This window comes from Asparagus officinalis, chromosome 7 (genome assembly GCF_001876935.1).
Source record: "Asparagus officinalis chromosome 7, Aspof.V1, whole genome shotgun sequence".
In the NCBI taxonomy this organism is placed as follows: Eukaryota; Viridiplantae; Streptophyta; class Magnoliopsida; order Asparagales; family Asparagaceae; genus Asparagus; species Asparagus officinalis.
This window is the reverse complement of record NC_033800.1, coordinates 115,379,463-115,395,980: the sequence shown is the minus strand read 5'-3', so window position 1 is coordinate 115,395,980 and position 16,518 is coordinate 115,379,463. Positions and strand designations below refer to the sequence as shown.

Genomic DNA, 16,518 nt, shown 5'->3' with positions numbered 1-16,518 from the left:
GCAAAATGTCATTTGATATAATAGGAAAATCTTGATATCTCGCCCAAAAATTCCAAACGCGGTATATTCTTTTGCAACAAGCTATATTGGTCCACATATCGGCTAATATATCGGCCATATCGGGGATTTATCACTCAAAATAGCAAAAAAACGATAAAGGATATTTAAAGACCATATCGGTTGCGGCAAGCTCTGTAAAATGATATAACGGGGGATATATCGGGTCATGTCGGGGATATTTAAAACAATGTTAGCAAGTGAGTTAAATTTTCTTTTGAGTCGTGTTTTTCAATGGTTAATATTAATATTGTTTTGTTTAACTACCAGTTCAAAAATTTAAATATATCAAGGATATGCAATAAATTGGTTTTGTTTATCAAATAGTTTCTTCAATTTTACTAAAAATTGAAATATATTAAAGTATAAAAGTTATTTATGGTTAATGGATTGTTATTTATTTTGAGAATGAGTCATGTAAAAATTAGACATTGTAGATTGTAATTTGTGAGAATGGTAACTAATTATAAATAAAGAATAATTGTTAATTAATTGTAATAATAGTTTGATATTGGCAATCTGGAATAACTTTTTTTAGTGATTGGAAAAATTTGGAAAACCGATTGTCTAATTTCTTTTATACGTCATTTTTTTTGTAAAACTGATTGTCTAAATTCTTTATATGTCTGTTGCTATATATTTTTATAACAATCTTCAAATAATTATGTAGTGCATACTAAGTGTTTATTTTTATGAATCTGATTAACAACTATACCAAGTGTAAAACTGATTTTGTAGTGAATTTTGATTAACAACTATATTGTATATATCTTTTGATTTCATTAATGGAAGCAAATTATAACTAAAAATACTCACTTTTGTGTATAACTAAAAATGCTCACTTTTGTTTATCTATCACATTACAAGAAAAATATGATGCAATGAAATTAATATAATGTATTGACTCCTGAGAGCATTCCCATCGGATACTATTGTTTTTTATTTTTAGATAAATAGATATTTGTTGTTCATCTCCCTAGGAAAAAAATTTCTGGATCTGCCAGTGCTTAAAACAATCCCTAGTAATAACTAGATAGAAAACTTTAAAAACATAAGTAGATAACAAACTTAAAAAACCCAAAAGAATCCCGATTCTAGTGGAGACTTTTCCCTTGCGTTCTAAAAAAGAAAAAAAGAAAAAAATAGTACCAACTTTCACCAATCACCTATTATTGCGGCTGCTCACTACTCTTTGCGTTGCCCCTCATTCTCTTCGCCTCCTCCCAATCATCCTCCGCTGCTTCTCTACTTCCTCTGCCAAATCCCTATACTGAAATCAGCACATTGAGGGAAAAATTTTGAACTAAAATCTTACTTTTCATTTTTGTTGTACTTGAAGTAAATATTTTAAAGTGAAATCATAATCTTGAAGATCTTGGTGTTTTGCTTTCAGACCCTCATCAAGTGAAGAGATAAATCCTAATGGGTAAACAACTTGCAAAGAAAAGAGGTATCTTTTCAAAGCCCCTCCAAAAAATCCATCTTTTTTGTTCCCTATGTCTCTGAGTTTGTTCAAAGATTGAAATTTTCCTTTCTTAGCAGTAAAGAGGTCCAACCCCCTGGCCCAGGTTGAAGACACAAAGAAGAGATTGAGGAAGAAGAGCAATGATTTAGAAATTCAGACTGCACTCCCAAGTTCTGCAGGTCTTGTGCTTAAAAATATTTTCTGAAACTTTATTGAGTTTTTCTTGAAGAAATTTGTTCTATTTTAATGCAATCAGGTAGCCTTTCTTCAGACGAAGAGGATGTGCACAATGAACAAGTAGCATTTGACTGCTTGTTAAACCAGTTGGGATCACGTAGTGACAAGATGACTAGCTTGTATAAGAGGAGGTTAAGTCTCTTGCTTTTAAAAGAATGCGATCTATTAACTTTTGTTTCTCTTTCATGACTAGCTTTTGCGAGTAGTTGCTAGTTTCTAATTAGTCTATCATGTTTGTTACATATAACATGATATTCACAATGGTAAATCACTTGTCCTTGATTCCTTTCCTGCATAGGAAAGAAACTAACACATAAATTTGTAAATATAAAGTTCTATAATGCATAAATTTGTAAATACCAACTTCTGTTGCTGTCAAACTCATCAAGCTTAATTTTGTAATTATACGTTTCTTAACACTAAACTTTTTCAGAGATGCTGATTTTCAGTTATCTGAAAGCAACGATGGACATGGTTTCTGCATATACATAACTGATAGCACTCGCTGAAAATTTCTTCTGCAGATAAAATTTTGTAGTTGTGACCTAAGGAAAGATTATAATTCAGCAAAGCTTTGATTTTAACTACCAAATAAACTTGATCGATTTGAAGTTTACCATATCAAAAGATACTGATATTTCCCGATACTAATGATCATCCAAATGGGGCCCTAGTTACAATGTGAGATGCAAATCACAGTTTGCACCAATGCTGATATCGGAATCAAAGATGCAAATCACTCCATGAGTCTGTATTGACTTGTATTGACTTCTATAGCATTCCTACAGAGAAAAGAGAAAAGGAAGACATACACATACCAAGCATGTGAAATATACAACAACTGAAAAGCATTATAAGTTTGAAGAACACATTGTCAAAACTGATTTTTCAAATAAAGGCATAAATTCATTAGAAACTTTGAAATACAATCTCACAATGTATTTGTAGTACCTTCTGCATTTTCAGAAGATCATTGGCATCATTGCATTTGATTATTGGGTCCAAAAATCCAGACGTTGGAGTATTTGAGTAATCCTTCCTCCTGTTTGTACATTGCTATAGTTCATTCCTTTCCACTCAGCGTATGCCACCATTATCTTCTAATTATTCACCTCCGGAAACCGATTGAAGATTCAATAAAGTACTTGCAAACTGAATTCTGTGTACTTACCTCATTTCTTCCCTTCTATATTATTAATCACATCTTTTCCTTAAACTAAATGTTCACACGTTGGATTATTCTTGGCTTCTATTTATATACATTGTTCATTCTACTCATTAATTAGAAGCCACTGATTGAAGCATTAATAGCCTTACAGTGCCTGTATAACTCCTGTTCTGTGTCTTCCCTCATCAAAAGCCAGAGACTAGGAATACTTACAAGAAGCATGCACAGTTTAAAATAAATTTACAATGACGACTAGAAGTTATAAAAGGAAAATTGTAATGTGTATAGACAACAAAAATATTTCTGTATAGACAACAAAAATATTTCTTACCTGTAACGAAAATCGATTATTATATTTGCATCATCAAAACTCTTCCTGATCCATCTAACTTCTTTGTAGACATCTATGAGGAGTAAAGTCCATACCATGAGCCTCACTCTTTGATTAAAGCACCAACTACATTAGATTTTTGGAACATTAACGGTCAGGTATTCCTGAGCGTTTCCAGGACCTATCACTGAATCACTATAGAGAATAGGTGTCAGTATAGATTTCTGTTTATCATTGATCCACTCTTCAAAAATGTTCCATGTAATTCCTGTTTAGACAAGTGGAAGCAACAAAATCAATAAAAACATATGTTCTTGATGTCAGTACTTATGCCTGACATTTGTGTAATCCTGATAAAACCCATGTTTCCTTTATTTCTTTTATATTCATCAAAATCAGCCTTGAGTTCTGCCAATTTAGTAACAGAAGTCAAATAAGTGGGATATTTACATCCAACATTGTACTTTGCAATATCTTTTTCCACTTGAGTAAATGATGAATTGAAAAAAATTAAAAGAAAATTTTCTATTCCCTTTCTTTGAATTTATCCAAGCCAAGGCACGACTCAATATCCTTTTTACTCCACACATCTACTTGTTAGATTGGATTTCTGTTGGATATGCAAATGAACTTTCAAGGCACCCTTTCTTTTCTTCTAAGGCTGTTTATTCTCACCTAGTTCACCTGTTGCAAGCTTTTCTTTTACTTGGAATTCATAAATGTGCTGTGTTTACTTATTTTCTACTTTTCTAGTTAATTGGCATTTACACAAGAAATTCTCCTTTTTATAGGACTTACAAAGCAAATGATCCTTTTCCAATTCCTCGACTTATTCCTACGAAGGATCTTTCTTTCATGAAACGTACGCTTCTGCAGCTTTCACATACTAAGTTAAAAAAAAGTTGAGCAATAAAGGCATACATTATGAGCGAAGTCTATTTTATTGGAAACAAATCAAACAGTAATTCGTGATTTCTTCCCAACAATTTGTTAATGACATTTGCAGGCACTTTGCTAATATAATTCAATAATAATAAACTGCACGCTACACTAAAAAATCATAAGCCGAAAACAAACAAAGCTTGAAGTACTACAACCTACTGAGCTTATCAACCAAAGCCCTGAACGTGAAGCCAAGAAGGATGAAACCAAGTTTCATTTGCAAGAAGTGTGTCATCCAGAGAAAGACACTAGGGGTTTATTGGTTCCTATGGTTTAAATCAGAAAGGGCAAAACAGGAAAAAGATAAGGGAAAATTACCATCATCCAAGTTCCTTGAGACCCTTTACAGGTCATCAAGGGCTCTGGAGTCACGATTCTGGATGTTGGTGGGCTATTGGTAGCAGAAGATGGTAGAAGGACAAATGTGAGAATCACAAAGAATATCAGGTGGTGGTTAAATTATTTGATTTGGGAAATTAAATTTCATTCCTAGAAATACAACAGTTTTTAATCAGTTGTGACACAAAAGAAGAGGTAAATTTAGAAGCTGATAATTTTTGGATTTGTTTACGATATTGGCCTTCGATTTTATCTTTTATTGAAAAGTTTGGTGTTTTACGTGTTATGTTCATTGACTTTGTTGATCGCACAATATCCATCTTCAGTATTACCCATTACCATAATATACTGTTTTTTGTGCAGTTTTTGAAATTCTAACATATTTTTCTTTTCAGTTTATTGTAGGAATATTCTTTATTATAAATAAAGATATTTGATAATCCATTTATGTGTTATTCCCTATAATTCAATTATGTAGTGTATCCTATTATGTGTTATGTGCTGCCCGGTAACACATCTCATTCCCAATTATAATACTTTTCTGGTATCAATATATTTCATTAACTATGGGTATTTTTACTTGAATATCATTTTGTATCTAGTGAATATTTTGTACTTTACAGACGAAGGGAGCAAAAAGGCTTGGAGGAAGATGAAGAAGATGAAGAAGATGGTGATGAATATTCTATGTTTGACGGGGAAAATGGTGGTGAGGAAGGTAAAACCTATTTGAATGTTTTAGATCAAAAACATTTTCGTTGCTTAGTTTCAACATTCATGTCTGTTTAGAAGTGTGTGTTTGTTTTAGATGAATGGTTCAAGAAGCCGATAACACCAACCATTTGAACACCTGACCAAATATTGATTTTAGATTTTTTTTTTGAGTTTGTTTCTTGCAGTTGCACCACGCATCTAGTTAATTTCTGCTCCTTACATACCTTAACATGACATGCAAGTTGCAAGATCTCCCAATGAAGTGCTCTGTACTGACATAAAAAGGCTATATATGTTGTAGGTTTTATTGAGCTGTAACATTAATAGTTCCCTTGATGATCACGAACTGTCTGGATCTTGATGATATAAAGAAAAAGGCGAGGAATTTTTTTAACCTTGCTAAAGGACATTATTTCACGGGGTTACTGATTTCACAATTCAATTTTCTACTCTTTTAATTGTGTTATTAAAATTACTTTATATAGAATTTAATTGCTTTATCTAGTATATCTGTGTCATCAGATAGTGAAGTGCAAGTAACTATCTCTGTCATAGTTTGGTTGTTTTGGGTTCTTACATTGGGCCAGTCTCAATCAAATTGAGCCAGTTTCGTAATTAATAGTAGCTAACTTTAAGGAAATAACTTGAGGGTTAACGATGTTTAGATGACATTCTACAGGACTGCGTTAAGGATAATTTTGGAATTTCTTAGGTATTTCAAAATGTTTTATTAAAGTGATCATGGTATTGGTCACGTCCCTTATCTTCTCTCAGTCATAATGTCGATGTAATAACTAGCACTAATTTTGCTAAGTTAAGGAGCTTACTAACTCCGAGTTTCTTAGGTCCAAATATGCGTTTTGTAAATGCAGGGTAAAAGTCTAGATTTCTATTTGAAGTACAACAGTATAAGTGTAATTGGATGAAGTCATCATCATCATTGTCACCATCATCATTATTAAAGCAACAACAGCAGAGCTTTATACCAAATATTTGGATCAACTACTTGAATCCTTTTTCTCCATTCACCTATGTTAAATGCTATGCTAACCTCTGACTTCCTGCATCTGCAGCAGTGTTGTAAAAAGTGGCCTAGGTACCAGCCTAGGTGTAGGTGGCCTTCTAGCTGCCTAATCTCGGCCTGAGCGGCCAAGCTAGGCAGTGGAGCCGCCTAGGCGCCACCTAGGGCTAGGCGGCCTGCATAGCTTTTTAAGCAAAAAAAAAAAGCCTAACCCAAGCCAACTCAGAACCGAATTAAAAATTTTTTTTAAACAAAAACCGAACCCACAAACCTATACCCGACCTGCTAATCTACGAAACCCAAATCAAAATCCTAATTTTCTCGTTCATGCTCTGCGATCTTTCCCTAAAGCCAATCTAAAATCTCTCTCTCCCTTCCCCGATCACCTTCTCGTTGCAGACCATCGACCACCACAACCACCATCTTTTCCCTTCTATTATCCCTAGCTCACCCCTTCTCTTTGACGCCACAATTACAGCCACAATTGCGTTCACCTCCTCTTCGACAGCAGCCGCCACCTCTTCTCTTCGATGCCATCACGGACACAACCAGCCACCACCTCAACCACCTCCTCTTCTCTTGGAGACATCTTCTTGAAGGTAAATTTTTAATGTTCTTGTCAATTATTATAATTAAATAATAAAAATAAGAAAAGGAGACTAAAAAATAGAATAGGAGGAGAGCACTTCTTTTTCTTTTTCACATTTTGGAATTGGAAAAAATTCATTGATTTTTGGAAACTATAATCGAGCCCACTGGGATAGCTACAAGTTGCTTAACTGGGGAAATAAAGAAAAAAAAGAAGACAAACAGACTTTAAAATGTTAATCTTGAGTTAAATCACTCATTACAAGAAACTATAGTTAAGAAAAGTCTAAAGCTAGATGGACATTAAAAAATGCCACTCCGAAGGTACTTTGGCCCAACCACCAATTTTCGTATTGGCAAATTGATGGACACTAAAAAGTCTCTCCAGATGTACTTGGCCCAACCACCAATTTCGTGTTGGCAAATGGATGGATCTGGTCCAATACTATATCAACCCATATGTGAATGACCCAATTCCTCCAAATCTAATTCTCACCCCTTTGCTCTCAGTTTTCATCTCTGTATTTTCTGCTGTCTGCTTCTGTTTAGCATTGATCCGGATTCCAATCCCCTCTTTTTCCTGCCACCCTTGCAGTTAATTCTCTGCTGCCTAACCCCCTATATCTCACCTGTGGAAACAAGAGCGTCTCCCTTTTGGTGACAACTTTAACCAACAACGTGATGATCGCTGTCAGGGCTCATGGTTAGGATTTTTGATTGGGTTTCAGTTGAAAATGGATTTGGAGTTGTTACTTGTTATTAAGTTCTGAGAGGGAGGGTGACAATACAAAAGAGATGTGTTCTTCAAAACAAAAATTTCATAGAGTTTCTCCTTTCATCCGTTTAACCTAAAATCTGGGCCTTTTTACTATTTTTCCTAGCACCAAATTGAAATTAAAACTCTTTTTAAGTAAATTGATGTATAACTTCGCCGAATCACGCTATTAATAAGACAAACCTTGCAGTTATTTATTTTTGGTGCTATCAACTATGATTATGTAGTCCCATTGGTTTCTGATCATGTGCTTATGTCATTTCTCAAAACTTTCAGCTCCTCTTCAACCTGCCTAGTTGTAGTTTAAGTATCTATGACCAATAGCATAGCCTAGGCTTAAGGTGCTCACCTATCAGCCGACCGATCATTCCCTTTATTGGGGATGCAGCTTTTGTCTATTTTCTATATGTTGTGTTCCGATCATCATAGTGCACACCTATCTTAGCCCCATATAGCACTCTACCTAGCAAAACAGAAGAAGACTTCTTGATTGATGGTTATCTAGCAGCACAACTACCATTCCTCTCCTTCACTCTCTATCACCTATAAAGTTTTGGCAATGCTCTCTGTCTCCTTTTATTTGTAATCTCAAACCTCGATTCAGTTCCTTATTCTTTCCACTTGTAGGCTCGGACAGTGAACCTATGGATGATTCTGAAGGTGAATATCTCAGACGATGCGGGCATTCTCAAATTATGAAGCAGAGAGAGGAACATGAAACTGGAGACAAAGATGCTGCCTCTAGCGGGGATGATACAAATGGTTCTGAAAATGATAGCCATACAAATGTTGATGAAATAGCTAGCATATGGTTGGTATTTTTTTTCCTCTGTGCTTGACATTTTGTATATATCTAAGTCAATGTGAAACTACTGTTAGAGGCAAAATCAGTGACTAGGTTATTGCTTCAGGCTTGACATTCATGCTTGTTATTCTTTATTTCACTTTTATCCCTTAAATTGTGCATCTTCACTAGTGGTTTGGAAAAGATTAGCACATGCATAAAAAAATATATATCACATGGCTTTCTGAAGGTCGTTTTCTCCTATATTTTCAGGCTTGACATGCATTCTTGTTATACTTGATTTCAATTGTATCACATCTAATTAACATATATCCTAGGGGTTTGGCAAAGATTAGCATATGCATCTAACTGATCCTTCATGCATTATCCTTATGCACATGGCTTTCTTAAGGTCGTTATGCAATATTTTTATCCGGTGTGGTTATAAGGTACTGCTATTTGCATATATGGGAATGTGCCAATAGAGGCACTTTTTCTGGATTTGGATAAATGTTTTCCCATATTTGCTTACATTCTGTTTCTTTTGAGGTAGCATGCTATCTTCAAAGGTGATTCCATTGGTGCAACATATATGTGCACATCATCATGAACGGATGCTTCATGCATTATCCTTTAGCACGTGACTGTCTGAAGTTGATTTGATCCCATATTTTGCAGTGTAGTTATAAAATACTGCTGTTGTTTGCGTATGAAATGGAAGCAATAGTTTACATGGGGGTGTTAATTGTACCCATCTTTTTTCTGGATTCGGCTAGATCCTTGTTCATGTTTTATTATCTAATAAGGAGAATTGCTGTGTTTAAAATTGTCTTGAAAAGTAGAAGGGTCAATCTTTTGTTGCTTGGATTCATACTTCTAGACGTGAAGGAACTGATAACTTTGAAAAGTAGAAGGGTCAATCTTTTGTTGCTTGGATTCATACTTCTAGACGTGAAGGAACTGATAACTTCCGATAATAGAATCCTAGAAGTCATATTCTTGATAGAACAGGTGCTGTTGATGTTGCTGAAAAAGTTGAGCATTTCAATTTTCTTAACCCTAATTTTAGTTTGTGGTAGTTGATAAGATTATACCGTAAGCTCTGTACCATGTTAAATTTATACACTGTCATATATGAGCAGATAACCAAGTACTAGTCTAATATGGAACATTGGTTATTTGTTAATATATATATTGTCATGATACTAGGTAAAGTATGCCAGAGTTCTTTAACAAGTGCCATGCTAGCTTTACCATCACTGCTTTGTTGAGTATTTGTTTTGGTTTCTTACAAGGGTTGGCATGTGTTGAACATTTTTATTGTGGACCACTATTTATCCTGTATATATCGTTCATGTGTGGATGGAAGAATTAATTTTGTTTTCACATTTTCTATCTGTTTTGTCTATCTTATATTTAATTCTTGGTTCTGAATGACTTCATGCAGCTCTTTCCATCGTCACCTGGAGGACATTCTAACAGATGAACATGCTGATGAGTTGACAAAATCTATATGGAAATATAAGTGGGAAATGCCTGCAACTGGCAGATCAATGTCGAAGTGGATGGGAACAGGCGAACGCTTGTCAATGGTACCTTTCCAATCATGCAGTCATAAAAAAATTGCGTTGTTGTCTTTTCTTGACTTCATTGACAGTAGTATCATTAATTCGTTAAATTAGGTAGTGTTTTGATACTGTGGTGGTTTCATTGTTTCCATTGTGTTTTTGCCAAAAACAAAACACCATGCGTTTGGAAACCATTGTCTTTTTTGAGCTAAAAACTCCTCAAACCAAAAACACAACACTTACTTCAAAACACCTTTTCAAAACACATGCCAATCCTTGTATAATAAATGTAATATAGTACATAAATATTAATATATTATATAATAAATAATATAATATAATATACAATAAAGGAATTTATCATATAATACAATAATATATTGGTAACAAATGTTAATGTAATAATAATGTATTCATAATATAATAATAATATATATATTTATAAAATGGTATATAAGAGAAATATATCTAAAATAAAATAATAAAATAATAAGTATATGTTATATAGGTTACATTATATAATAAATGTAATATAGTACATAAAATATTAATATATTATATAATAAATAATATAATATATTATAAAGTAAAATAATTTGTCATATTAAAATCTATAATATATTTTACTATATTAAAGTAAAAAGGATATATTAATTAATTTATAATAAAAAATAAAAAATAAAAAATAAATTGCTATTATGATGCATTGTAATATAATATATTATTATATATTTAAAACTAATGGTAATATAATAATGTAAAATAGATATTATAATATTTTAATTTTAATGTATTCTATTATAATTAATATTTAATAGTATGTTTAATATAATATATTAATTTGTTAATAATATACAAATAAAAAATAAATTGCTATTATAATGTATGATAATATAACGTATTGTATTATATTTAAAACTAATAATAATTTAATAATGTAAAATAAATATTATAATATTTTAATTTTAATGTATTCTATTATAATTAATATTAAATAGTATATTTAATACTAATGTTTTAGGTCAAACTAGTGTTGACCAAAAACACTCACCATTATGTTTTGCAAATCTTTTGAGGGAGAGACACAACACCGTGGTGTTTTTTTTAGAAAAACACAAGAAGGAAATCACCATGGTAGCAAAACGAAGCCTTAGTTATGCTATATCTCAATTCTCTCGTATTTTGAAAAATATGTTGTATCTACTCTATTTCTCTAGCCTTTTTTCTCTATTTTCTCAATGGTATTGCTTTTTCCTCTATTTTCTCTTATCCTTAGTCCTGAAGGTGTAGTTCACATGGTTTGCGATCTATTATTTAGCGAATTTTGTAGTTCACATGGTTTGCGATCTATTATTTATCGAAATTTTTTTATTGTACCTCTTAATGCGTATGTCTTGCACACACCTGTATACATTGATTTATAGTCAAGCTCTTTTCCTTCAGCTTTACAATTGTTTCCCATTATCTTTTTTTTAAAGAGGTCTATTTAACTTCTAAATGAAATGAAACATTAATTCTTCCTCTCAGTCATGCTTTTTCTTTCTTTCTTTATTTTTTCCTTTCTCTAAAGGATCTAGGATCATATCTTCTAATCATTCTTCACTTCTGCAGTGACTACTATGCATTATCTCAAAATTGGCATCTTTTCTACATGACATTTTTTTGTTTCCGATCATATAGTTTCAGTCATCCTTATTTTGTTGAAAGTACCATTTATTTCTTATCATCCTGCTTGGGGTTGCATAAACAAGCAAAATATCTGTCTATTCTTAACAAAACATACTTTATTACATCCTGGGATCCATGAACGTGTTAAATACTTTTGTTTCTTCTTCTACGTAAGCGTTATTACATTCCATTTCTATTTCATTTTCATCTATCGTATTTGTATTAAAGATTTTATTATCGCTGTGTTCCTTTTAAGTCTATTTCTTATTTACCAGGATTATATATCATATTCTTAATATCTCTGAGTTTCTTACTTGTTCTCTTAATTTTTATCAGCTTCATCTCTGTTCCTGTAGTATCCTGTATTTCCATTAGCTAATCTCGAAATATTAATGTGCTAGCTTTAGTAGCCTCTTCATTACAAAATATTGTATCATTGACACCCTACTTTGATCCATGGTAATTATGCTGCTTTTGGTCGACAACCTAACATACTTTATCACTGTTGCAATAATGACAGTATATTTTATCACTTTATCCTGGCTAGTACCAGGCCTTGTGCAAGGCGCAAAATTGGTCATAGCGCATGCAGAGATATTAAAAACTAGCGTAGTAATCATTCTGTATTTCTATATTCTGGGGCAATGCTATTTGACTCACATAAATTAAATCAATTTTGTCCTTGTAGGAAGTTAGCAGTGACTCGGTGTATGGGGTCAAGCAAAAACTCTACAAGCATTGGCTAGACATCTTCAAGGCATCTGCTTTTGCTGATTTAGATCCTCAGTTGAGATTCTTCTTTTCACTTTGTAAACGCTCTTGCCTTGGCCTCCGTGTCATTTTTGTTTACACAAATGATCTGTTTATCACTGACCTTTTCTGAAGTTGCATGTATACTGAATTAGGTTGCTTCGAAAATTGTATTTGCACCATTAATTCTTTTTGAGACTCTGGAGTTTTGATATCAAACAAATTTATGTTATTGTATTTTATAGTGATGTCACAACTCACAACTTTTTGACACTTCCGGCAAATTTTCAACAGACATTCATGCCTGGCAAAATCCATTTTTAACACTCAATCCAGTAGTGTAATGGATCAAATGTTTCAGACACATGTCTCTTTTCTTCACTGCATGGTCTTAGATAGTTCAGAGCTAGGCTTTCCCAACATGATAAATTTGCTAAGTCTTGAAGGAAAGTACAAGAAAGTAGAGGAGTGAAGAGAGTAAAGAATGATCGAAAGAAGTAATTTGTTTATGAGAAGAGTGGAGTGAAGAGAATAAGGAGATGTAAAGTACATTTGCTCGTCAATAAAAGGAGGGAAAAGTTTGGCCCTTGGTAGAAATGAAATGAGAAAAAGACTAGTAGTCAACATCTAAAAAATGGATTAAGTTCTCTGTTTTTTCTTTAAAATTCGATAGCAATGTATAATGGAAAAAAAGAGAGAAGATAATAGGACTAGAAATAATTTTTGATATCTGCAATGAGAGGGTGAGAGGAAAGTTAAGTATGGAGGTGTGAGGAGATGCAAATGCGTCTAGGAGTTGCCCACAAGGGTGCAATAAAGTTTTATTACACGGGTGCTTCAAAGCTTTTGTCAAGAAGTTGTAGCCAGCTCCCAACATTAATGCAAGTTGGTAGTCTGTTATTAAACGTAGTGAATCTTTTCATGGAGCTCTTATTTATGTTGAGTTGGTCTTCGTAGCTGTTCACACGAGGGCTTGGATGGTGCTAATGTGGGCTATATCTGTGACAGTTTGAGTTTCATTAATGGTAGATCCTTATTCTTTTATTGCTTCACATTTCTTGTCATCCTGTTTTGCACTGTTAGCAAATTTACCTTGGAAGCTTACACAATGCCTCCTATTTCTTGTGGCCCAATATTTATACCTACATTGTTTGACAAAGGTTTTAAGAGAGAAAATGCCCAACCAGACTGTGATCTCAGTAATCTGAAGGATTATAATTGCTGCTAGTTAAAGGAATTAGTTTATGTTCCTTGGTGGAAAGATAAATCATATGTTCCATTGCCAACCGAAATCAGAGGGATCAGGACTTGCTTATGCCTTCGCTTAACATGTTGCAACATATATTGCATAATCACCTATTATCTTCAATTCATATTATTTTCGTTAATTTTATCCTTGTTTTGATATCTTGTATGTTAGAAAGGTATATAATATTTATGTTGGTGGTATTTCCTGTATAAAATGTAAAATTGTCTTATTTGCTTGTTCTACATTTGGCAGGCCATAGCTATCGTGATATAATGCATTGTAACAAGAAGCCATTTTATCTTAAAGGTGAGGAGGATTCAGTTATCATGGACGCGTACCTTATGCATGCTGTAAGTTCAATTTCTTTCCATTTCTTATAATAGAAAGTTATTCCAGAATTGTTTATCAAAGTAAGTGTGTGATTTCTGATTTTAAAACATTTCAATCCTTTTTTCCCAGTTAGATCATGTTTTTAAGACAAGGGATCTTGTGAGCAAGAATAATGCAAAAATTAGCACAGATCCAGATGGTAAAATGGAGGAGATTCTTAGTGCAAGCAATTTCCTTGATCATGGTTTTACACGTCCCAAGGTGATGAAAACTCTACCTTATTACATGATAGTGTGCTGTTATGGAAGTGCTGGCTAAGTATTTAGACTCAAAATCTTTTTCCTGAAGCTGCAAGTCCTGTTTACTGTTTAAATAGGTGTAAATGATGCTATTTGAGGTATTTTTGAGGAAAAATCACCTTGAGTAGCACATGTAAGTTGTAGTTGGACTATGAGGTGTGTGCTTCAGCATAAATACTGCAAATGAAGTGTATTCCTCGCATTTCTTTGCCGGAGGCTTTTTTAGCAATTGGAAATGGTTGGATAAACATCTGTCATGTTAAAGCTTAGAAAGAATAGTGTAGAATTCCCAATATAACTTGAACATTTGCTAGAGTAAAGGTCTCTAGGATAGAGTCTACGTATTGTCCTATCTTTTTATTTTTAAAATTTTCGTTATCTTATATGTGCATGTAGAAGGACGCTTCCACTACACCACACAAAAACTCTGAAAGGTGAAGGTTGAGGGTTATAGTTTACACTCTTATATGCCTCCGCAGTTGATTGCACTTTTCATAGGGCTGAAACCTGGAGTTACGCAGTGATGCCTTTTCTCTGGTCTGCGTTAAGTTTGTGGACGGTGGGGTTTGAACGTGGGTTGTCTGATAGCCATGCCAAAAGACTCTTCAACTACACCAGAACTCTGAAGTCGTTGTGAGGGTTGAGGATCATGGTTCTATACTCTAGATTTAAAAAATAAGAAATTGATGATAATAAAAATTGTTAGGCTATGCCTTGCTTCATGAGAGGGTTTAAAGATTCACCTTGCAACTTTGTCTTTTTAAATGCTGATTCTGTTATGTAAGTAAATCAGAAAGAGTTAATTGTTTTTGTACCGAGTAGAGAGAACACATACTTAACAGGATTTCATCAGAGGCTATTCTAAACTTCTCTGTTTATTAATAACTTGTGTAAAATCGATGACTACTTTACTGTTCTTGTATTTCTTTTTATTGCTCTGACTTTATAAAGCCTTCCTGTATTGCTGTAGCCTGTTCCAAATTCTAATATTTCTAATTTGAAACCTGCTAACTTCTGGAACTCCAATACTGATACCGTAACATACAGAATGAATTTGGGATAAACCGAGATTTCCAACTTTAGTTTACGTAATTTCATCTGTGATTGTGACATCATTCAGAACAAGCTGATGGTAGCTATAGTTCCCTAGGATTAAGTTTGGGGTGCAGGCTTTGTTTCAATTACAGTTGGTCATTTCATTAGACAACTTAACTATGGTCGCTCATTTTATTAGAAGCTGTAACAGAATTAGCATTTATGGTGCTTAAGTGAAGTGGAAGTGGAAGGTGTTTATGAATCTGTAAAAGCATGAAACTGTTAGCCTTGGTCGACTCTGATCATGGGTTATGAGAGGGGTTTTCCAGGCCTGAACTATTCAACAGAGGCGAGCTAGCATTTGGGAGAGGCTAACTCTTTGTTTGTTACTTGTAAATGTCACATATTTTATCATGTTATGCCTGTTGTGCGTGGACTGCTTGAATGGAATGTCAATTGTGATGTATAACTGGACTGTGATTTTTACATTACATATTGACTTTTATATATAATATTTCTTATACATGATTTATCTCCTAGTTTATCATGTGTTTCTGGTAAAAATGTTGTTGTCAACTACATTGTCTTTATTCCTCTTTGCTCATTTAGCATTTTGAGTTTGGATACAAACAGGTGATGTTTTTGCTGCCACTTGGAAGCATCGCATTACATGTTGTCAAAAGGCTAATTCAACTTATTCCAACATCAAATAAAGTAAGCTTCTTATTATTTCATGTCTAATATTTGATCATTATTGTTGCAATTCTGTTTCTGATATATTTTTGGTTATTCTTCTGCTGGTCATGCTATATACTGTGGTAGCTGCTTGCATAATTGGATCCTTATATTCTTGCGGTAGTGCCCCAAATTAATGGGTTAGTTAAATCATGCTTCTAGTTTTCATACTCATGGGAGGACATCGCATAACTTGACTTAGTTTCTATATTTCTCATGTTTTACCAAAACGGTCATTATCATGATATCAACAGAGAGAAAAAATTAAAAATTCTACTGGAAGAAAGTACAGTCATAAATATGTTATGTCCTTCAGGCTGTTCTTATTATCTCAGCCAAAATATGGGTGAAGGTCTCATTTTTATACCTTCACTTAAATTCACATTGTTTTTTTTTTTTGCAGATCTCATCTCTTCATCTATAAATTTAAGCCCTATAACCCTAGGATGAGGAGGCTTGGATT

General features: G+C 33.4%; 1 protein-coding gene across 2 annotated transcripts in view; it reads left to right on the top strand.

Annotated features, from left to right (window-relative positions):
• The window catches only part of LOC109848148 (U3 small nucleolar RNA-associated protein 25), a 38,667-nt gene that overhangs the window by 1,572 nt on the left and 20,577 nt on the right, over positions 1-16,518 (top strand). Inside the window, exons 2-11 of one of the 2 annotated variants that reach the window (XM_020417515.1) lie at positions 1,451-1,507; positions 1,600-1,701; positions 1,779-1,890; positions 5,163-5,257; positions 8,265-8,448; positions 9,869-10,013; positions 12,346-12,466; positions 13,909-14,006; positions 14,116-14,247; positions 15,954-16,034. In XM_020417515.1, coding sequence (XP_020273104.1) covers positions 1,480-1,507; positions 1,600-1,701; positions 1,779-1,890; positions 5,163-5,257; positions 8,265-8,448; positions 9,869-10,013; positions 12,346-12,466; positions 13,909-14,006; positions 14,116-14,247; positions 15,954-16,034 — 1,098 coding nt within the window. In that variant the 5' untranslated portion in view covers positions 1,451-1,479. Of the gene's footprint in view, positions 1-1,450; positions 1,508-1,596; positions 1,702-1,778; positions 1,891-5,162; positions 5,258-8,264; positions 8,449-9,868; positions 10,014-12,345; positions 12,467-13,908; positions 14,007-14,115; positions 14,248-15,953; positions 16,035-16,518 lie in introns of both variants that reach the window. The other variant, XM_020417514.1, reaches the window with a different exon arrangement.